Source organism: Sciurus carolinensis, chromosome 3 (genome assembly GCF_902686445.1).
Source record: "Sciurus carolinensis chromosome 3, mSciCar1.2, whole genome shotgun sequence".
NCBI lineage: Eukaryota > Metazoa > Chordata > Mammalia > Rodentia > Sciuridae > Sciurus > Sciurus carolinensis.
This window is the reverse complement of record NC_062215.1, coordinates 55259333-55282968: the sequence shown is the minus strand read 5'-3', so window position 1 is coordinate 55282968 and position 23636 is coordinate 55259333. Positions and strand designations below refer to the sequence as shown.

Genomic DNA, 23636 nt, shown 5'->3' with positions numbered 1-23636 from the left:
AGGATATGAACCCCAAATATCCTTTGGTCACCTAATCACCTGATAGCAGACTCCTTTCCCATCCCAAAACCAAAGTTCTCTGTTCCTCAACCTTTGTTATTGTACCACAATATCATGACCCCTTCTGTGCCAACAAATCTGGGCCTCCATTTTCTACCCCAAATTCAAATACGTTTGCTTTGCTGATACTGATTAGATGGTATTGCCTCTACAATCTTAAAATGTCTTCAATATTCTCCTAAATATCCAGTCCCCATTGAATCTCCTTATTTCAGAATGCACTGCATTCTTCCCCACTCAGTTGGCCTAAAACTGCACTCTGATCTTCCTCTTATCTGCTGTCCTCAAATTAAGCTTATCCCCAGCCCCAAGATTCAATCATTCTGTTCTCATAGCCCCATATTCTCTTCTAGTTGTCCACTACTTTTCTCCATGACTGTTTACTCTCCTCAAAATTTCTGGTTCCATTGAACTCCTACATTTGGCACATATATGTATATATACATATATTTTTCACATATATAGATAACATATTTGGGGGGATATTGGGGATTGAACCCACTTTACCACTGAGGTACATTCCTAGCTCTTTTTTGACATTTGAGACAGGATCTCATTAAATTACCTGCTGAGGCTGGCCTTGAACTTGCAATCCTCCTGCCTCAGCCTTACAAGTTATTGAGATTATAGGTGTGTGCCACTATGCCCAGCTGTATTTTCATACCAATATTAAATTTCCACTACTTTCATGCCATCTACATTTGCCTTTAGCATCATATCTAACCTGGCCAATTTTCCTCTTACATAGTTTAAGTATCCCAGGATATTTGGTCACATATCCCACCCCACACCATTGCCCACCTATTTCATGGTGACTGCTTCCCCATATTGAATTTTCTCAACCATCCCTCAATTTCTGGGCTTCCAGTAAGAGGTTCCTTTACTCAAAATATCAAGCCTTTTTCTATTAATAGTCTTTTTGGAATTTGACCATAAAAATGATTCTACCCATTTTTTGGGTAGAATCCTTGTGCTATGTTGCTCAAGAAATCAAATTCTAGGGGGTCCAGGGGTGTAACTCAGTAGTATGGTAAAAGTCTACCATGTGCAAGGTTTAGATTTAATCCCAGCACCAGGGGCGGGGGGAAATTCTAGGTAACATACCTTTTGGTCAAAAGGAAGACAAGGCACCTTAAGAGGCAATCCCATGAAAATGGTGCGTAATAGGAAAGAAATCCTTTCCCGAAGAAAACTCAAGTGCCATGGATGTTAGGCAGGTAAAAATAACAGACTTCCAGCAGATCACAAATGATGCAGAACTTATTGTTTGGGAAAAGTGGTCTATTGTGTATTTTCAAGAGAGCAGAGATATATATACACATAGTAAATTGAGCAGTGGTTTCCAAATAGTATGGGATATTAAATTTAAATTGAGGCAGATAGTTGGAATATATTTGGGACACTATACATAACGAGGCTAATAAGGTCTCAGCTGTTGTTTCCTTAATAAACATTCTATGGCCTTATGAATATCTTAATATTCTGACTTCATTAGGCCTCTAGTTGCTTAAACAAATTTGGTGATTTAAAACACCAGAAATGCAGTCACAATTGTGGAAGTCAGAAATCTAAAATAAGGTCAGCAGGGCCACATCCCTTCTGCAGGTTCTAAGGGAGAATCTGTTCTTTGCCTCTTCCAGTTTGCGGTGGCTAGTGGCATTCCTGACTTGTACCTGCATTACTCCAAAGTGCATTTGTGTCTCCTACTCTTTTGTTTTAAAGTCCCCCTCTCCCTATCTTATCATTTTTCACTGGATTCAAGGCCCATATTTCAAGAAAATCTCATTATCTCTAGATCCTTAAGTCAATTGTATCTGCAAAGACCCTTTTTCTAAATAAGGCGACATTCAAAGGTTCCAGGAATTAGAACATGGTCTTATATTTTAAGGGATTACCATTCAACCTACTATACTAGGTGATTTTGAATAAGCTACAAATGTGAAACGTAAGTTTTTGTTTGAGTAAAAAGAGAAAAAAAAATAGATCATGAAATGGACAACAGAAAATCAAAACCCAAAGTTTTTAGAACATATATATTTAATGTACAGGATTAGAAATAAGACTTCTAGATAATAAGCACAAATATTCCAAATCTATGAATATTTAGTTGCAAATATTAACACTCTAACTCCTTCTATAAAGGAAAAACTCCAAATCCTGTTCTTTAGGAAGACATGAAGAGCAAATAACACATTAAGGTCAATCGTTAACATTTCTCCCTTCCCGTGGGTGAGAACATTTGATGCTTAGTTCCCTCAGTGTGAATAAATAGGCTAATTAAATATTAGTTATAAGGCAGATTCCAAAACTAACTTTATTATATAAAAATACTGGTATAAAACCTTAGTCAATAAATACAAATTTCATTACTGGATATACCCCATGCTTCCTTTTCTATTCCAGTGGGTTCCACTTCTTTTTTGTACAAAGTTATCTTCTGCAGGACTCCAAGATACTAAATTGCTAACATCGCTGGGCCTCGCATATAAAAAAGGTTTATTTTAGAAATGAAAACAAATTTCTTCTTTAGTAAAGATCAAAGATGTCTTTTTTGTTTTTTCTTTTTTGCTGCTTGCTTCTTTCAACCAGTTATAAACCACAAAGGAAAGTTACTGGGCAAGAGAAGCATTCTATATTAGCTATCCTGTAGTATAATGGCTAGTTAATAAAGAAGCTATCTGTTTAACCCTTTTCTCACCTGGTATTTTCCAAAGAATAAGCCAAAAGTTTCAGGATCACAAAGGACTCATAACCAAGGTAAACTCTATAAATATTTTTGGCTGTAGTTTTATTTCTTCAATCATGACCCCAAATGAGTCATTATTGTATCAAGAATCCGTTCCCACTTATTAGAGGACTCTAATGAACAGATACTTCAAAGACTAGTTCAGGGTAGTTGAGAAGAGTGGACCAAAAAAGATGGGGAAACACAAGAAAGGGTGAATAAAGAAAACCTACTTTTTTACAGGTTCTTTGTTTTTACTACTGAGAAATTAAGATATTTTCAGTCTTTTGCTTTCCTTTTCTACTTTGTCTCTAATGTTCTGGAGTTTCCGAGAGTTCTGGACCAGGGATACCAAACTCTCCCTAAAATCACTAGTGCCATGATCTCTGCCAGCATTTTCAAGCTCATCAAACAAAGTCAAAGTCTGTTTGAGTTTGGCTTGAACAATTTTTTGCTCTTCTAATTCTGCAAGAAGGGCCTGCTTAGTACATAATTCAGTCTTATACTTTTCCCGTAACTCTTCAATTTCTTTTTGGAGAAGCTGGAATTCTTTTTCACTGTAAGGATGTGTCTCCTGACATTTATCTTCAGGAAGCAAGATGTTTGGGGGAATACGCAAAATCAACTGCAAAAACAGCTGCTCCATTTTGCCAAAAAGGTTATCAAAACGTCCTTTCAGGAAGCAAAGAAACTTCTCTGTACATTTACGAATCTGAACTGGGCTAATCTCACAGTCTGGGAGTCCCTCCAGCTTCTTCAGAATAACCTGTTCAACAGCCTGCATCACTTCAAATAAGTAGTCTTGAAATGCAATGTAGATCCTAAGCATGCAAGTTTGTGGTGTGAAGCCAAAGAACTGTGCCTCATAGGTCATTGGATCCACTGACATCTTGGTTTACTTTGCTATCTTCAATTATGAAAAATCTAAAAAAGAAAATAAAAATTCATTTGGATAAAAAAAAAAATTTGAAGAAAGTAAAAAAATCACATTAAAGATAGTAAATAAACAAGGACCCAAAGGAAAAATGTTTTTGTTCCTTAAAATATCTGATGTTATTTCTACCCTTGACTGTCCATAAAAGGATACAAACCTTGCCTCTCTGAGCCTCTTTCCTCAGTCCCCTCTCCTCATTGTTCATTTCCCCCCAGCTCTCATTTGCAGACTTTGGCATACACCTCAATCTTCTGAATTCTGTTATCATCCTGGATAATTTTAAAATTTATGTAGATGACCTATGAGATTGCCCTAGAGACATGAATTTCAATATCTACATCTCCATTCTTTCAGCCACCTGGCTCTTGATATTTATAACTTCTCTCAATAGCTCCTACTTTTTGATCACAACCTTCTATGTTATTCTTCCAACTATCATTCACACTCTCTAATTGTACTTTAATCTAATGACCTTCTCTCTCTTGCTCTTAGTTTCTTCCACTTCAGTTCCTTCCCCAGTCCTTTTGGGTCTCATGATCTATAAATACCCTATTGCAAATGTTCTTAATTCCAACCAGGTGTCCTTAATTCCAACCCAGTCATCTGAAAAAAACCCCTATCAGAAGATGAGCAAGCCTCTTGTTGGCTTTACAACACTGACTTGTTTTTTCAGGGTGTCTGTATGGAGGGGATCATTCCTTTCAAATACATGTATCTAGGAAAATATCACATATCTCCCTGTCACAATGTAGGAGCTCAACCAAGGTACCATTGCCCTAGTTGTAACCACATGCTTGTCATAGAAATAAGAGAAGTTTTGTTACTCCTTTAGATAAAAGTACATAGGCAATATTAAACTACCATTTCAACTGCCCAGTTAATTTAGTATGGACTTCATGATAATGTGCAGGAAATGGTGCAGTCAAATCTTATGGAAGACAGATACCACTAATCTTGAAAATTTTTGCATATAATGGTTTACAGTAGTTGTAACTACGTGACTGTATAAACAAGTTAGAATTTCTTTGTTCAGAGATTATCTACAAAGTATTCTAATCTGGATGTTAATTCAATAACAAAACTGCTTTCTTTTCTTTTTTGTGGAGGATTCTCTGAATTTTTATTTTCTCAATACTTCCCTATGCCTCCAGGATCAATTCAAACCCTTTCAATGCGGTTTACAACGGCCTTCATCATCTGACTCTTATTAACCACACTCTAAGTGTCCCATATGTGTATAATTTGAATTAAAACTTCTATTTTTGTCCTCTATTACTTATTTTTCTACTCTTCACCTCCCATCCTTAGTAGGAATCTAATTATAGTGTTTGTAATGTGTGTCTTTTCAATTCATCTTTACCTGTGGATAGATATTTTATATATATATATATATACATATATATGTATATATATTTCTTTAAATGTTTTGTACATGTATGTTTACATTTTTATGTTTTTGATCACTTCGTATTATTAGTTAAGTTTACTTCATTGGTTCTGACTAAAGTATTACATCAACTCTATCACATGCATATACCATATTTAATGAGATGTGACAAACATCTCATTTGTTCCTAGCATCTTGCTCCCAGAAATGTAATGAACATTTTCCTATGATGTCTCCCTAGGGACTTGCCACGTTTTTCATAGGCAAGTCATTGCTGGGTCACAGTTTACTCATACATAACATCACCAAATATTGCCAAAATGTTTCCATAACATCTGGGCTGATTTACACTCACACTTGTACTAGATGAGAATTTCTTCCTCATATCTTTGCCAACACTTAATACTCTTCCTTCTACCAATTTAGTAGATGAAAAACTGTTTCACGCTGTTGTTTTTAGAAACCAAACCACATACCCTCACACACTAACTGAACACTGAGAAGTGAAACTATCTATACCCCGCCACCTCATGTTCACATTAGCATGACTTTACTATTCTACAAGACTAGAATATTTCCATTGTTCAAGTGACTTGGTTGTTCCTTACAAACTCCGAAAAAGATGGGTCAACTCTTAGTGGAAAGTACCAACAACTTGCACACTATCATTCTCTAAAATTTTGTCTCAAAGTTTCCACTAATCTTGGGTTGTTATATTGGGATATGTAGCACATTGTAATCAAGCCCCATACACTGGGAAATGTACTTCAAACCAAACTTAAGATTCTCACAAAATTCCAATCTTGCCCTTCTCCCCTAAGAGACACTATCAATGCTCTACTGCGGTGGTGGTCTCACAGTAATAAACCAGTATTGTTTTAATCAACAGGCTGTGAAGATTTCTCTTTTTGTGAATTACCCATTCATATCCCTTTTTGTTGTAGTATTTGTTTTGCAAGGGGATCTAGACAAGTTGCCTAGGCTAACCTCCAACTCTAGGGCTAAAGTGATCCTCCTGCCTCAGTCTCCCTAGCAGCTGGGACTACAAATCAGTGCCACTGCACCCGGTCTTTTTGTTGCTGTTGAACCACTTTCTCCAACCTTTTGGTTTTTTTTTCTTCTCTGTTCCATTGAGTGACAGTTGCCACTGTTATACAGTCAGGGCAAGGATGCAATCAAGGGTTTTCTCTCAGCACCAGCTACCAAATCCTGACCCCACTGCCTAGGGGAGGACCTGTGAAAGTGCTAGTCAACCTTTTTTTTTTTTTTTTTTTTTTTCCATCCTTACATACTGCACCAGACTTAATGCTCCTTTCCTAGTTTCGAAAAAAAATTTTTTTTCCTTTTGGTACCAGGGATTGAAGCCAGCGGTGCTTAACCACTGAACCAAATTCCCAGTCCTTTTTGAGACAGGTGTCGCTAAGTTGCTGAGGCTGGCCTTGAACGTGGGATCCTCCTACTTCATTGTTCAGGAGGTCTTTAGCGTTTTCTAACTTTATTCGTAGCCCACAGAGTAAAGTATGATGTTCTTAACCTCTCCTGCTATGATTAGGCAAGTCTTTGCTGCAACAAAAACGAGCTATTTTCTTTCCCTCAAGAGGCATGCCTTGAGTAAATATCCTTTAACGGCCAGTTCAAGCACACTTCCCTGATGACCCACCAGACGTTCCTCTGAATTCCCACCAGTTGCTCTCTTTGGCATTGACTGATCTAGTTCTACGGTCTCGTCTTCTCTGCTAGACTTTGAGTTCCTGAGAGGAAGATGAGACTCAGTGCCGGAGGTGCCCAGGCCATCTCGGCGGGTTTAGTTGCTTTAAGAGCCCGCGAACACCCTGGACGAGACCCAGAAGCCACAGAGCTGGAGCAGCTTCCGGGCAGCTCCCAGCTCCCATCCGGCCCTGCGACCCCGCTGCATGCCGGGACCTTGAGGTCGGCACCCACGGAGGGGCGGCGAAGTCCACCTAAGAGGCCGCTCCAGTCCCCCCAAGAGAATGCCTAATCCAGTTCCCGCCTCTTCCCGTTTCTCCTCAGCGAAAACGCAACCCCGCAGCATTTACCGCAGTTACCATAGAGGTGATGAAGTCGACCACGCACAGTCTTCCCGCTACCTCCTTTAAGCCACCACAAACTGCCAAATATGGGCGGCACTGCTAGGTCCTCAAAATTCCGACTAATACGTGCCTCCACGAACGAAAGCAAAGGCGGGATGCTATCGCCCTCCCGATTGGCTGACTGTCGGGTCAGAGTGGGCACTTCGATTGGTGACGGAAAGGGGCCAGAAGGGAATGCTAGCTGTGGCCGGCGGGGATTGGCGGAAGGAATCGGTCTTTTTCTCTTCTTTCCTACGTTGGTGGGAGGAGAAGCTGGGCTGGGGCGCCACGGAGACGCAACTCGTGATTGGTGGGTCAGCGATTCTTAACGCTCTAGTGATTGGTGGCTGGTCGATTGTGCGGCGCTGATTGGACAGTAGCGGGTAAGCTAAAGGCAGGGGCTCTCTGAGTCCGCCCTGCCGCTTGGGCATACTGGCGGAAGGGGAAGTTGGGGGGTGGGGTGGGCAGGCGGCGGTGGGAAAGATGGCGTACCAGAGCCTCCGGCTGGAGTACCTGCAAATCCCACCGGTTAGCCGCGCCTACACCACCGCCTGCGTCCTCACCACCGCCGCTGTGGTGAGCAGCTGCAGCGCCTCCTTCTCATTTTCCGGGCTGGATATGACTGGTTCTTCAGGAAACTGGGGTTGGGCCTCGAGGAAGCCCAAAGGGTCTGGTCCCAGGGGTGGGTAGAGGCATACAGGGCACACTCCAGGGTTTGGGGTGGTCCCAGGAGTGCTAATTCAATGACCTGAGAAGGGAGTGCTGCTCCATGTGGGATCAGGTCAGTCTCTGAGAGATGAAACCGGACCTATAGGTAGTGAGGGCTGCGGGAGCCGCCCACCCAAAATGTGTCTGAGAGCTATAGTGATTTCTAGGTGATAACGTAGTGATTTGTGGGAGGAAGGTCCTTTATATGAAGAGACATAGGTGTTGAGGATAGAAAGCTGTCGAGAGGGAAACATCCTAAGGGTCTGTAGCCGTAGGGGGCTGACTGGTAGCACCCAGTCCTAATGATGGTAGGGTCTCCAGTCTCAGTTATTTCAAGTAAGTTGTATTTACCACCCAGCTGTTTTCGGTGGTGCCCACGTGATGGGCAGATTAATAATAGCTGCTCTTAGACTATATCTAAAATACCATCACCTGCCTGCCTCCCCTGCCTTCATGTGGACCCTCTAGTATTGTAACATAATTTTTAAAAATGTTGTGTTTTTGAGGATTCAAAGAATTGTGCCAATTCAAAACAGTTCTTTACCAACTACTTTCTCTGACCTAAGAAAGGCTTAAAGTAATTCATCCTAAGTGAATTGAGAATTGGAACTTGCTAGACCTATTAATCCTTTGATGTAAGTGATGAAAGTTTGGTTTTGTGATTGATTTGTTATAAGAAACGCTTTTTTTCTATTTCAGCAGCTGGAATTGATCACACCTTTTCAGCTGTACTTCAATCCTGAATTAATTTTTAAACATTTTCAAGTAAGTGGCCCATCAAAACCATAGTTAATGTTTCTGTTTATTCTGTTTTGTGCTGTTAAGTAGCAAATTCTGCCATATGGCATCTTTAAAAAAGGATCCACTGGGGACCTCTGATTATAAGTCATATTGTTGAGGTGTAAACCAGTGATTCTGCAGGCTGGTTGGGCTTCAGAGTCACTTAGGAAACTTTTAGGAGATTCAAAAGCTTTTCTTCATATACTAAATGAAAATGACCAAGGTTAGGAATTAACATTTTGTATGTTAATTTTAAGGTTCCTTGCATGGTTTTCATGTGTTCAATTCCTCTATTGGGTGTCACTGGCTTATGGTTTATTGTAGTTTTAAGAGGAGACTGACCAGCAAGGTGCCCAGGAAGTTTCATAAGATGGCCTTATTTTGTCCATTCACCACCTGGTCACACCACTTCATTGTTATCATCATGGTTCAGTTCATAAGTTCAATTCTTTTTTTTTTTTTTTTTTTCTATTTAAGTCTGTAGATATACCTGATAGAGTGTATTTTGACAAACATGGAGTATAACATTCTAATTAGGATCCCATTCTTGTGGTTGTATATGATTGGAGTTTCACTGGGCATGTATTCCTATATGAACAGGAAAGTTATGATCGATTCATTCTACTGTTTTTCATAAATTCAATTCTGATAGCACTTTTAAGTCAGTTCATCTTGCCCTGTGCAGTGGCTCGTGCCTGTTATCCCGAAGCCTCCAGAGGATCACAAGTTTGAGGCCAGCCAGATTAGGTAGAACTTGCCTCAAAAGTAAGAAAGGAAAAAGGGTTGGGAATATAGCTCAATGGTAGAGCACCCCTGAGTTTGAGCCCCAATACCAAAATAACTAAATATATCTTCCAGGGATCAGTCCATAGTAACAACTCTAAAAACCAATATCTAAAATGGTATTCTGGTTTATTAGATTGCAAGGAGATGGTCTTTCTCCAGCAATCAGAATACTAAGATGCCTTTTTCTGCTCCAGGATGATTATACAGATTATCATTGGAGAGGAGGAAAAACCCAAAAGCCAGTAATTCTGCCCCAAACATAGTATTCTTTCTGTCTCAAATATGTTTCATTTATACTGGGCATGGTGGCGCATGCCAGTATTCCCAGTGACTCCAGATTCTGAGGCAGGAGGATTGCAAGTTTTAAAAAAAGTTAACCAAGATGACAATATTACATAGGTGATAGCACTCTTCTGCTATGTGAATTAACCTGTTTTTTTGTTTTGTTTTGTTTTTTTCCTAGTGGTACTGGGGTTTGGTGAGCAGGAGACAAGCTCCACCAGTAAACTACATCCCCTGCCCCTTTATATTTATTTATTTTTGAGAGAAAGGAAAAGGAAAGTTTATTACTTTGCTAGCAAAGGGGAAACACAGGGAACTCTTGTCCCAAAGGCTGTAATTCTGCCTTTCAGCAGGAACAGGGGGCTTTTAAAGAGATGATTCAAAGGCTACATTCCATGTGTTCTCTGTTGGAGTTGTAATTCCCTTGTTAATTTGGGAGATAACCATTTCTGAGATCTTCTGGAACCATCCCCAAAGTACTTCGTTTCTATGGTGGGTGTGTACTTAGGGACAAATAAATCTACCTAGGGTGGGGAAGAAAGATAGTCCAGTTTCCCCTCAGATTAGGGAGAGGGAGAGAGGAAGAGAAAGAAACATGTCCATTTAAAAAATAAGTTGCAGGGGCTGGGGATGTGGTTCAGTGGTAGATCACTCACCTGGCATGTGTGAGGCCCTGCATTCCATTCTCAGTGCTGCGGATAGATAGATAGATAGATAGATGCAGATAGATAAATAAATAAATAAAAATTTTTTAAAGAAAGTTGCAGGCTGGAGTTGTGACTCAGTGGTAGAGCACTTGCGTAGCATACATGAGGCACTGGGTTCACATATAAATAAATAAAATGTCCATTGACAACTATAAAAATACTTTTAACATTTTTTTAAAAATAGAAATAAAAAATAAGTTGCAGTGGACCCTACCCCTTTTTAAACTTTAATTTTATTTTGAGATAGGGTCTCTATAAGTTGCTTGGGATTCCCCCAAACTTGGAATCCTGCCTCAGCCTCCCAAGTTGCTGGGATTACAGGCATGTGCCACTGTGCCTGGCTTAACCTAGTCTTAACTTTAAACTTTTTCCATAATTTACCTGATATCATATATGTGGCTTGTTTTAAGGACAATCACAATTTCAAATATTTTGCTTTCTTAGCTTTATAAATTTTACCATCCATACAGCATCTTTCAGACTTTAAAATAGAAGCAGCACAAACATTGTCAGATTGTGTCCCAAATTTTGGGTCCATAATAAAATATCATCCTTTTCAACCATTGTAATCATGAGACCTCTTTTTTGTCATAGTATGGAAATGTTTCCTGCTAATAAGTTTTACCTAATCTTTCGGTTTGTTTGTTTTTTTCTTCTTCTACAGATATGGAGGTTAATCACCAATTTCTTATTTTTTGGGCCAGTTGGATTCAATTTTTTATTTAACATGATTTTTCTGTATCCTTTATTAAGTGAAGTCAGCATCAAAACTTTAGGTTTATTTAGGAAATATAGTAAATTAAGACTTAATTCTGATACTCTCTTAGCTATGAATTGAGTCAATTGTATCTAGAGTAGATGTCAGCAACATTTTGAAGGAGTTGTAGCTCACTCTTTTACATCAGGTTCTAATCATGAGAGATCATTGCTTAAGTTGTTTACAAATCTAATCAAGGGTGAGATATGATTTAATTGAGGCATACTTGTAAAATGACATCAGTGGTACAAGTAATACATAATCTGAATATAGTCAATATAAGTAGCTAGAGTTTGCCATGGGTTCATGAGAAATGGGGAACTTGAGAGCTTGGGTCTTTATTGCTGGTTCTCCTAGCAAAAAGTACAGGTACCATAATGTCTGCTGAGTTTGCCATGTTCCAGTTTGTTAAAAGACAGGGAAAGCCATGCTCTGGTCAAATGGTAATTGGCATCTCTAAGCAGGGCATTCCACCTCCTACCTCCACTTCTGGATTAAGAGGGTAGTTACAACTCAGTTCATCAGCAGTGGACAAGAGGGCCTTATAGGGGTGACAAGATTCTTGTCCTAGGATGAATTCCTGTGTCTTCTATGTAGTACTTTATTCTGGTAAGTTTTTGATAGTTTTTTCATCATAATGCATCTTTATTGACTAAGGTAAACAGAAATGCTTTACCTGCCTGACCTGGAAAAGCACTTTATCATAGAAGTTTTCTTTATGGAGATTTCTTCATGGAAAAGTAAGAATGGTGCAGATCAAGGTTAGGTTGAGCATGGGAAAGATAATACTATAAGTTTCAAAAGGTATAAAGGTGACTGGAAGCATATTTCTGTAGCATCTGGATTAGTTCCCCAGCCAGGGACATTCTTAGTAAAATATGGTGCTAGCCTTGACCTTGTTTAAAATGCCTGATTAAAAAAAATTGTAACCACGTTACCATTCAAACATTCTTATAAAAATGAAACCTGAGTGCTTACATATAATGTGGAGTCCAGGTGTACTTAAGTGATTCATTAAACTTTACTTTCTTCCTATTAGTATGATTGACATTTTCTTAACTTGAAACTTAAGATATCGTTACTGTCGAATGCTAGAAGAAGGCTCTTTCCGAGGTCGGACAGCAGACTTTGTATTTATGTTCCTTTTTGGTGGATTCTTAATGACTGTATCCTTCAAAAACAATAGAACAAATATAGGAAAATATTAAAGAATAGCCTGTCTCTTCCTAAAACATGTCATCTATCTCCCATGATTCATTAAATATTCTGAACAGATTAAAGTAGACTTCCAGATTTTAGCTTTAGGGTATGACCATTTATTTTACAGCACACTCTCTGTAACAGCTTTCCAAGCATAGAGGTTGGACATGATGCTTTTCTACTGTGAGCAAGGCAGAGGAACTTTTAACCCAGGTGGGTTATTATGAAACATCTCAAGTTATACAATTGACAAGTGTATTTTATTTTTAAACTAAGTTGGTGAGACATGCATTTAGTCACCATCAAAAATGATGCATTTGGGGAAAAAAAAAAGAATTTTGTTCTGTATAACAGACTTGGATGTAGTACTGTCTGAAGAGATGGTTTTGTTCCTGCTGATATTCATCGGTAAAGGTGCTTATGGTGAGTGAGCTTTATTGTAACCATTAACTGAGGAATTAATAATTTCTGAAGAGGCAAGAACTTTACAGAAGTAGAATATTAATTTGACGTAGCTATAATCCAGAAGATTTCACCTAAGTCAGTTTTGTTCTGATTGCTCTGGGTAATTGTTTTCAGACTTTTTTCCTTCTTTTCTAAAGATGTAACTTCTCAACTTCATTCATTCAAGCTTTCTTTACAACACAATCTTTAATTCTCCTAGTCATCCTTGTTATGCTTTTAATGTTGATATTTTCCTTAATGCCATCTGGTAGCTTTTCGGTTTGTTTGTGAGCTTAGTTTTCTTGGGACAGGCCTTTACAATAATGCTCGTCTATGTATGGAGCCGAAGGAACCCATATGTCCGCATGAACTTCTTTGGCCTTCTCAACTTCCAGGCCCCTTTTCTGCCCTGGGTGCTCATGGGGTTTTCCTTGTTGTTGGGGAACTCAATCATTGTGGACCTCTTGGGTAAGAGTCTTAGCACTACTTTTTCTACCATTTTAACCTGTAAGTTTATTTTTGTCACTGTTTTTAATATTTATTCTGTCTGGCTTTCATGTATAGGTATTACAGAATTATTTGATAGGTACATCTCAAAGAGTATAATATTAGTTCATTAAGTTTTACTTGTTATTCTAAAAATAAGCAATTTATGTTGGTAATTCTACCTGCAGTTGAAATTTTAATACTCTTCCTCATCTTTTATTTCTGGTTGACTCTAGGTATTGCAGTTGGACACATATATTTTTTCTTGGAAGATGTATTTCCCAATCAGCCTGGAGGAATAAGAATTCTGAAAACACCATCTATTTTGTGAGTATTTAACCCTGTGTTTTGTGTCCTTGCAGACAAACCAGCACACGACCCATGTTCTGGATTTTTTTTGGGCTCCTAGAGCTCCTAGTACACATAGTTCAGGTCAGTGTCAGTAAATATTTGTAGGTTGAGGAATCTAGCTACAGTTTAGGAGCAGTTGGATTGGGTGGTAACCGGCAGTGCCAGGGGTTGTGGCAAGAGTAAGATTAACAGGCTCAGGATGTCATGGGATGACATGGTAATTATTGTTTCAGGTGACCCCTAAAACTTCCTGTCCCAGGGAGGAGTCTGCTGGTTTTATGAGGCTGCAGTTCAGTTTAGAGAGATGAGGTAGCAAAATGGGCAATAATGTTTCTAATGATAGGATTTCTGACCTACACAGCAGGTGGGAGAGATAAGCCCTGTGGTAGAAATAGCTCTGGACCAGAAACCAGTTGTAGTTGTTCTATTGAGCAGTGATGATTTTAAGCAAATAAGACCTCTTCCACTCCAGAATTTTGTGTCTTTGGGAAATACTTATTAAAAAGGACTCAGTTGAAGGAAAATTTTTGAGTTTTTGTTGTAAAATGTTTGCTGTAGACAGTTAAGTAAAAAGAAAATAAAATCATCCATAATCTCACCTTGGACATAACATTGGCTAACATTGTTAACTTTTTTATAAATATTCTTTAGTTTTTTTACTCTGTATATTCTCCCCCCTCCCCCTTATACAAGGGCCTTATACAAGTGCTGTCCACTGAGCTACATTTCCAAGTTTTTTGTTTTTTGTTTTTTGTTTTTTTTTTTTGAGACAGGATCTTGCTAAATTGCCCAGGCTGACCTTGAGCTTGTGATCCTCTTGCCTCAGCCTCCTAAGTGACTGAAATTACAAGTGTGTGCCACTGTTTCTGGCTTGTTTGTATACTTTTTAAAAATGCTATTTTATAGCTTTTTAACTTAATATGTCATGATCATTTATCCATCATAACTGTCCTAAAAATTGTAAGTTACATGATATTCCATGATATGGATTTAGCATAAATATTAATCTTATATTGATGTACATTGATGTTAGCTTTTGCTTTTCCCTTCTCTAATTGGGATGGTGATAAATCTCTGAATATATCCACGATTGTTTTCAAAGGAAAAGTCCATAGAGGTGGAATTGCTGCATTTTTTTAATTGCCAAACCTTTCCAGGGTGGGTGTTCAAGTTTACATTTCTACCAGTAATGTATGTTATTTATTTCCCTACAAAACTCATCAAACACCCTTTTTTACCCTTTTCTACTTAATAGCTATAAGATGATGTCTCATTTTCTATAATTTAAAAAGTTTTAAAATTCATTTCAGAATTATAGAAGATAACAAATACAGTACGAAAGACATTTTCCTTTAGTATTTTAAAGTAAATTGTCAATTTAATGCCCTGTCATCCCCTTTCGTGTCTATTTTCTATAAACAAGAATTTGTACATCATAAGAATTAGGAAATAAACATTAAATCTCAGACCCAGTTCCAGTTTGGGTATTTCTCCTAATATTCTAAGGAACATTACATAATATAAACATAATTTTGATATAAATAGCAAAGAATCCAGCTCAGATTTAGATGTGTATTTAATTGTCATGTTTCTTTAGTGTCCTTACATTTGGAACAGCTCCTCAGTCTCTCTTTGGCTTTCATGACATGAATTTGTTTGAATATTTGGACCCATTGTATAGAATGTCTCTCAGTTTGGGTTCGTCTGATGTTCCTCATATTTTTTGATTCAAGTTTTTCACCTCTGGCAGGAATATCAGAGAAGTGACACTGTTCTGATTGCAGCCTGTTAGCACAGGATTTTGACTTGTATTTGTCAAGGTGGTGATAATCACTATGGTTGCTTTAGTTGTTTATCTTTTCCACTGTAAAATTACTGTTTTCCTTTTGTAGTTTCATTTTTTGTTTTTATTTTGTTTTGTTTTGTTTTGGGGGGTACTAGGGATTGAACTTGGGGGCACACGACCACTGAGCCACATCCCCAGACCTTTTTTGTATTGCGTAGTGCCTCACTTTTGCTGAGCCTGGCTTTGAACTCTTGATCCTCCTGCCTCAGCGTCCCAAGCCACTGGGATTACAGGCGTGCACCACCATGCTCAGCTATAGTTCAGGGTTTTGTGGGAAAGTACTTACTTTGAGACTCTAAATATCAGTTCATTTATTCATATCTGCGTGGATTCATGATTCCATATTTTAGTCATGGATTATAACCCCTTATTATCTGTGTTTATTTTCATGGTCATGTTGTCTCAGATTTGGCCAATGGGACCTCCTTCAGACTGTCTTTAAGTCTTTTCAGCCTACCCCCATCATCTTCTTTATCACCATTTTAAGTAACTCACTACTTTTTGGCCCAGTAAGATAGACCAGGCTCTTCTTGGCCCAGTTCCAGCATCAGCTGTTTCTTTAGGAGCTGGTTTCTTTTTAGTGAAGAGTGGTGTTTAGAAACCAAAATCAGGAGCTGAAGAATTAGCTCCTTTTAGCGCTCGCCTAGCATGCGCAAGAACCACGGTTCGAATCCCCAGCCTCTCCCTGGGGCGGGGGCGTGGAGGGGGAAGCAATAGAAACCAAGATCTGTATCCTAGGTGTGCTTATTGCTATTAAAGTGTTGCTATTCCTAGATTCTCTCAGTGAACAGCACAGTGGAATTATATGTATGTGTAGAAGTGTATATACATCTCTATTTTTGGATCTATGTACTTATACTGATAGTCCTTGTTCTAGTATGGCCTCTTATTTTTCATGCTAGTTTTTATCCTTTCTATAATTTTCCTTCAATATTTTATTATAAAAATTTCCACTTAGAGAAAATTTTTAAAAATTGCACAATATCAATTTACCCACTACATAGATTCTATAATTACTCTTTGACTATTCTTTTTGTATTTCTGTCTATCCAGCTTTCCAATACAGTATGCTTATTTCCCTGAATATTTTAGGATGCTTATCATTAACTGGAGTTCAATATTCATATACAACAAAATATACAAACCTTAACAGTGAGGGGTTTGTTTGTTTTGTTTTTGGATGAGTTTGTTTGTTTGGTACCGGGAGTTGAACCCAGGGACACTTTACCACTGAGCTATATCCCCAGCCATTTTTATTTTGAGACAGAGTCTTGCTAAGTTGCTCAGGGCCTCACTTATTTGCTGAGGGTGGCCTCAAACTTGTGATCCTCCTGCCTCAACCTTCCAAGTCACTGGAATTACAGGTAGGGACCACTGTGCCTTACCAGCAAGTTTTCTTATTTAAACAGTGAGTTTTCATAAATGGACACACCTGTGTAACCCAAACTATAAAGACAAAATTACCACCAGACAGAAAGTTCCTTATGTTCGCTCAATCACTGCCTCTGCCCCACAAGAAACTATCAATATTCTGTTTTTGTTCCGTCATAGATTAGTTTTGCATGTTCTACAAGTTTGTGAGAAGTATTAGGCAGTGTGCATGTAAACTTGTGTGAGTCTTTTACTCAGCATGTGTTTGAAATTCATCTATATTGTATGTATAATTTGATCCTTTTTATTGCTGAGTAGTGTTCCATTGTATGAATATACTACCCCTTTTCCATATATTCTCACTGACAGCAAGAAATCTGATTTCCTGTTATCATTAATATATTTATTTAATTACCCCTATATGTTACCAATCTTTGTCTCTGCTCTCCTCCAAGAAGATGCCTGTTCATCTCATTGGTTCATAGATTCCCCAGACTAGCCCTTTTTCATTCTTTCTTTTTTTTTTTTTTTTTTTTTTTTGGTACCAGGGATTGAACCCAGGGGCACTTAACCACTGAGCCCCATCCCCAGTCCAGGGTCTAAGTTTCCAAGGCTGACTTTGAACTTGGAACTATCTTGCTTCAGCTTCCCAAAACACTGGGCCTAGGCATATAGGAAGTATGCCACCACTCCTAACTCCAGGCTGTATTCTTATGGGTTTTCCCTCTTCATCCTATCAGGCCACCTTCATGTGGGCATAACCCAGTTGGGCTCTTGACCCCTTATATTAACACACATTCCCCACCACCATCCTAGGTCTGGACAACTGATTCCACTGCCTTACATGGCCACCTACTTTGTTCTGTCCCACCTAATGTTTGGGCAGTAGAAGGGATCTTAGTTATTAATATGCTTTCTTTTGATTATTGTGAGAGCAGACATTTTCACGTTCAATAACAATTTGGATTTTTTTTTTTATTCCCTGTTCAGCCCTTTTCCCATTTTCCTATTGGTGTGCTCATTTTTGTTGTTAATTTTTAAGAATCAAAGCTCCTTTTGAAATGTAAATACTTATTTCTGACTCCAATATAAGATTAAAGTTTTTGAATACATTTATAATTTTACCAACTGATAGCAAGTAGAATTAGAAATATGAGTGCTAATAGAGGATACTGCTTTAATGGTCCATACTTTAATGAAATTTAGAATCATTATATAAGAGTATTTAAAAAGTCTTCTGAAAGCCAGGCATGGTGGTGCACACCTGTAATCCCAGCTCTTTGGAGACTAAGATAGAAGGATCTCAAGTTCAAGGTCAGCCTGGGTAACTTGGCGAGACCCTGTCTGAAAAGAATATAAAGGGCTGAGGATGTAGCTTTGATAAAGTGCCTCTGGGTTCTATCCCCAGTACCACAAAAAAAAAAAAAAAAAAAGAAAGAAACTTGGACATTTATTATCCGTACCTAAGTTCTGCAGTAATTTTTCTTGGGATACCTTGTTAATTAATTTTTAAAATTTAATTTGTAATATCTAACAAAATTTCCCATTTTAATCATTTTTAAATATACAGTTCAGTGGTGTTAAATATATTCACATCATAGTGCTGCCATCACCATTCATAGAATTCTTTTCATCTTGTAGAACTGAAACTCAGTGCCCATTAGAAACTCCCTGTTCTCCCTTCCCTCTAGCCCCTGACAGTCACCATTCTATTTTTCTCTCTCAGAATCTGACTACTTTAGGAACCTCATAGAAGTATATAAGTAGAAATATGCAGTATTTTTGAGTGACTTATTTAACTTAGCATAAAACCCTCAAGGTTTATCCATATTACAGCATATGTCAGAATATCCTTCCTTCTTTATTTTTTTATGTTTTTGTTGTTGTTGCCAGGGATTGAACCCAGGACCTCACACATACTAAGTATGTTCACTACCACAGTGCAATACCCCCAGCCAATTCCTCCCTTTGTAAGGCTAATATTCTACCATATGTATACACCATATATTGTTTATTCATTTAATCTGTTGATCACTTGGCCTTTGTTATGATGAGACATTCTTACCAAGTTAAATGAAAGCCAGGTTAAAAAACAGAGGTGTGATCTACCTTTTTAAAATTACAGTTATTCTAGAAAAATAATTAAGGTGTCAGTGAAATCATCTGGGAACTTAGGATATTTTACTCATGTGCATTTCCTTTTTTTCTTTATAATTAACATGTACTGCTTTTGTAATAAAATTAGTAAGGGAGGTAAAAGTTTATGTAAATGCTAAATAATTATGGAGACTTTAAAATGATAACAGTTTAATTGACAGGCAGACCCAGTGCTTGTTCAATAGTGGAAACCCCTCTGGGAGTGAACTGCCCTTAACAGTACTTCAGATCTAAGATGACTCTGGGACTGAATTATATCTGGCATGTGTCTTTTAGGAGGACTATTTTTGATACACCAGATGAAGATCCAAATTACAATCCACTACCTGAAGAACGGCCAGGAGGCTTTGCCTGGGGTGAGGGCCAGCGTCTCGGAGGTTAAAGCAGCTGTGCCAATAATGAAACCCAGCTGGGAAGGACTCGGTGAAATACCCATTGGGATTCTTTTATCCTTTGTTGCAAAAGTGTGGACACTTTTGACAGCTTGACAGATTTTAACTCCAGAAGCACTTTATGAAATGGTACACTGACTAATCCAGAAGACATTTCCAGCAGTTTGCCAGTGGTTCCTCACTACACTGGTACTGAAAGTGTAATTTCTTGGAGCCAAAAAACTGGAGAAACAGATATCCTGCTGCCTCTAACAAGTACATCAGTACTTGAATTCTATGGCATAAGGCAGGGCTTTTTCTTCCTCTTCTTTGATAGATGAGGCTATGGTGTAAATGAAAGTTTCAGAGAGGACAAAATAAAACTGAGTTCCATCTCTCTTTCACTGTATTAAAGCTTTTGTGTGTGATCTTTTAAATTATGATAGTGTATGGTAGTTTTCCTAAGTAGGTCTGGACTCTGAGCAGTTTACATACCTGCTCTTCCTGTTTCTTCACAGCTTTCAACTGGATTTAATTTCAAGATTGGAAATGTGGCTGTTGTGCTATAGCTGTGTACATCTTACTAATTCAGAGTGCTAGCTTCAGTAGAAAGATTTATTTCTGTCATTCAGATAGCTTTTTTTCCATCTGGGAATTGCAAAACTTCAAGTCATCAGAACACAAGAAAGAGAAGGGAGGGGGTTCATGTAGCAGAAATTCAGCTGTAGAAAAGTTAGCTGAAAGTAAAAGGCTCATGTGGTATCTTATTTCTTCTGCTTACTTTTCTCATTAAGAAATATCCAGGGAAAGACTGGTAGTGGCCACATTTTTTGAAAACTATGGGAAGATGAATGAGTAGCAGCTAGGCATACTTTCCTCTTGGGTCATTGACTGGTTAACGTTTGTCTTTTACTTCATGAAAAGTTGGACCTTTTCAGAGCCACATATATGGTTCACCTTCCCAATTAGGCAGAACCTAGGGTTCACAGAAGCAGGCCTTTTTATCGTGCCTGTAGTTCAATAATTACTTGTCCAAAATAATAAGTTCTCCCTGAATCCCAGCAGGTTTGTGTTCGTACTGCTTAATCAGAACTCAGGAAAGTAAAGAGTGCACCCCCAGGAAAGAGATGATCTCAGTTTTTATAAACAACATTTAGGCACAAGATCCTGTCCCCAAACTGGATTGTCTTCAGTCTTTCTATCTTGGTTAAGGATAGCTTTTCAGAGATTTCCTCAGACTGACCAAGGCTTAGATCAAACAAAAACATCTTAAGTGGGAATTTTCAGATTGTTTTTAAAGTGAAAAGCATTTTAATGTCTTTCTAATTGGAATATGCATAAGTATGGAATTTTGTACACATTTTACATGTTGCTAGTAAGTAACTTTGGATATGATTGTTGCAGTTTTATGGAACTTGGGACTGCTTTTTCTTCAAAGCGGTTTAAAAAGTGTTTTTAAAGTTTAAATGCCATTCTTTGTATAATCCTTATGGGATTCTTAAATTTGATCATAATTTTGTCTTTGTTCAAGAAAGTTTTACCAGTGACTTTTAGTAATTTTTTATTTTTTAATTGTTTTGGGGCTGGAAATGGATTTCTCTAGTTTTATTTGTTCTTGAGTTAATTTTGGGTTATCCAATTAATGGAATTTTTGTGGTAAAATTTTAATCCGAAAACCTATTCCCTGGTTGTTCATTTAATTAGCGAATATCTGTACACATTAATGACTGGGTAAAACAGGAAACCCATTTTGAATGTATAGCCTAAAGGCAGTCATTTATAGGATTTTTGTTTCTCTGATATTGTAGGATATAAATTCCTAGTGGCAGGATGCCCTGCTGTCCTTGGCAGTGGTGATTTTAATCACTGACCTCTTATCAGTTTGACCAGTTCCACTACCACCATCCCCAGTCCTGTGTTGCTTGACAGGATCCCTAGGCTTACCTGAAGCTAAGGAAAAGTCCTTACTTCTTCTCCAGCTTACCTCTTGATCTTGAGTCTTCCAGAACATTTCCTTTTCATAATGCAAGTAAACTGAAAAGTGAGATTTAATATATGGAATTTTGTGACCTATTAACCTTACATTCATATAATTTGAAAGATTCCTGAATTCTACTAGTAATACTGAAAAGCACACACCTGACTAAAACATAGGTTGTTTTGTTATGGAAATACAATATATGTTCATTTAAAAATAAATGGACGTGCAAATTGCATCTCCCTAGGAGATAACATTTTATACACATTTTGGTGTGTTTTTTCACTATGGATTTCTATTCGTTTCTCTCTTTCACTTGTTCTTTTTTTCTGTGTCACTATTGTATGTCCTGATATATTTCATACTTCTTCTGTATTCTCTCAAAGCAAAGCACCCATATCCTGGATCTTGTTAATGAAAGTCTCACATAGTCTCTCCAGATTTCTGAAAATTAGGAAATACTGGAGCTATGCTGTGTTGAGTAACTGGCTTCCTAGAATTGTCATCTCTCCTGCCAGTGTTTTAAGTGGTGGCTGTTTTCCTTTGACAGGTGAGTTTCATCTTTGGTGTTAGCCAATATCCTGTCATCATTTTCAGTGCTTTGCAGGATGACCCTAAAGTACTTACATATTTTATGAGTTTTCATTAAAGCTGTTGAACCTTATATGGCAAGTTACTTACCTGCTCAAAAATCAAGTGACTTCTTATCCCCTATATTAAATGCATACTTTTTGTCTTCTGAACCTTATTCCCACTTCTACCTAATAGGGACCTCAATTTAAGCCTCTTTAGTCCTTCAAGGCCTGGACTTGTTCCTGACACCTCATGAAATCTTGATTCTAAGGCCTATTTCATTGTCTCCTTTGAATCTCTATAAAGCTTCAAATCTGTATGACATTCTTACACCAAATTATATATTGTCTTGTACTGTTCCTAGCTGGTACATGTATATTAGTCTTGTCTCCCTCATGAGAATGTAAGCTCCTTAAGGGCAGGGACCATGTCTTAATTTTTGTATCCACCACAGTGCCTAGCACAGTGCTTGGCACATAGGTGCTGAATAAATACTTTGTTTATTGATCAGCAAACTATTATCTGTTATTTTTAATTACAAAGAGATTAATGTGTATGCATGCAAGCTTGTGCCTAGTTGCTGAGGCTTATGATTGTCTTCTGGAAGTGGGATGGAGCAGAACTGAACATGATCAAGGGCCATGGTTTGGTGGTCAGATGACTTAGCTGTCCATCGCTGTGACCAAAATACCTGACAAGAACAATTCAGATGAGGGAAAGTTTATTTTGGCTTATGGTTTCAGAAGTTTCAGTTCATAGTTAGCCAACTCCTTTGCTCTGGGTCTAAGGTAAGGCAGAACATCATGGCAGAGGGCCTGGTGGAGGAAAGCTGCTCAGAAACTTGGAAGCAGAGGGAGAGGGAGGGAGAAGGCAAAGAAAGCATCAGGGACAAAATACAAACCCCAAAGGCACACACCCCAAGTGACCTACTTCCTCTAGCCATATCCCACCAGCCTAATGTTACCACCCAGTTAGTCCATTCAAATTATTAGTTCATTAAACGGATTAATTCATTAATTGGGTCACAGCCTTCGTAATCTAATCACTTCACCTCTGAACATTCCTAGATTAATAGGAGCTTTTGGGAGACATCTTATATCCAAACCTTAATGACCACCAGTTGGTATGGTCATGGTCAGACCAGATAAGTCCACTATCCCAGACAAGTTAAGAATGAAATGTGTCTGACACATGACCTTTTGGAGGAAGAGCCAGAATATACTTTGCATAGTATTACTAGTATGTCAGCATCTGTAAAAGAAAACTGCTGGGACTGTGGAGGTAGCTCAGTTGGTAGAGTGCTTGCCTTGCAAGCACAAGGCCCTGGGTTCAATCCCCAGCACCGCAAAAAACAAAAAACAAAACAAAAACTGCTGAACCACAAGAGACTTTGCAGGGGCAGCAGATTTCAGACTACTAATGGGGGAAATGTGGGCAACATAACTTCATGCTTGTATAGGATTTAATTTTTCAACTGACCTGAGCTTTGAGGCTGCAGAATAGGGTTAATAGGCCAGAGTTTATGGAAGAATTATGTAAAGAAGTGCTATGTTATTAGCTTGTTTGGTACTGGGGATGGAACCCAGGGGCGCTTTACACACTGAGCTACATTTCCAGTCCTTTTTTATTTTTTCATTTTAAGA

The 23636-nt window shown here is 38.2% G+C and overlaps 2 protein-coding genes and 1 non-coding gene across 7 annotated transcripts; 1 reads left to right on the top strand and 2 right to left on the bottom strand.

Annotated features, from left to right (window-relative positions):
* Nucleotides 1–2072: 2072 nt before the first annotated feature.
* Mis12 (MIS12 kinetochore complex component) lies at nt 2073–7445 on the bottom strand. 3 transcript variants are annotated; one of them, XM_047545520.1, is made up of 2 exons: nt 7164–7445; nt 2073–3709 (listed from the first exon to the last, which is right to left on the bottom strand). In XM_047545520.1, the coding sequence occupies exon 2, from the start codon at nt 3672–3674 to the stop codon at nt 3054–3056; it is 621 nt and encodes a 206-aa protein (XP_047401476.1). In that variant the 5' UTR covers nt 3675–3709; nt 7164–7445; the 3' UTR covers nt 2073–3053. The 3 variants fall into 3 exon arrangements, with proteins under 3 accessions (XP_047401476.1, XP_047401475.1, XP_047401477.1); XM_047545519.1 differs by having other exon boundaries at nt 7173–7444; XM_047545521.1 differs by lacking the exon at nt 7164–7445 and adding an exon at nt 6767–7072.
* Nucleotides 6227–6355, bottom strand: LOC124981547 (small nucleolar RNA SNORA30/SNORA37 family). Its single transcript, XR_007108057.1, has one exon. It is a non-coding gene; the product is annotated as a small nucleolar RNA SNORA30/SNORA37 family (small nucleolar RNA).
* Nucleotides 7446–7639: 194 nt separating the features above from the next.
* On the top strand, nt 7640–19851 carry Derl2 (derlin 2). Of its 3 annotated transcripts, none has more exons than XM_047547025.1 (7): nt 7640–7772; nt 8604–8669; nt 11124–11197; nt 12289–12382; nt 13133–13328; nt 13583–13673; nt 19348–19851. In XM_047547025.1, the coding sequence occupies exons 1-7, from the start codon at nt 7680–7682 to the stop codon at nt 19451–19453; spliced, it is 720 nt and encodes a 239-aa protein (XP_047402981.1). In that variant the 5' UTR covers nt 7640–7679; the 3' UTR covers nt 19454–19851. The 3 variants fall into 3 exon arrangements, with proteins under 3 accessions (XP_047402981.1, XP_047402983.1, XP_047402982.1); XM_047547026.1 differs by lacking the exon at nt 7640–7772 and adding an exon at nt 7897–7977; XM_047547027.1 differs by lacking the exons at nt 11124–11197; nt 12289–12382; nt 13133–13328.
* The last annotated feature ends 3785 nt before the right edge of the window (nt 19852–23636 follow it).

Bases quoted from the DNA above. Each gene is read 5' to 3' on its own strand.
- Mis12 (XM_047545520.1), bottom strand. From the start codon at position 3,674: ATGTCAGTGGATCCAATGACCTATGAGGCACAGTTCTTTGGCTTCACA.
- Derl2 (XM_047547025.1), top strand. From the start codon at position 7,680: ATGGCGTACCAGAGCCTCCGGCTGGAGTACCTGCAAATCCCACCGGTT. The intron at 13,329-13,582 runs GTAAGAGTCTTA...GGTTGACTCTAG, and splicing joins AATCATTGTGGACCTCTTGG to GTATTGCAGTTGGACACATA. The intron at 13,674-19,347 runs GTGAGTATTTAA...TGTGTCTTTTAG, and splicing joins CTGAAAACACCATCTATTTT to GAGGACTATTTTTGATACAC.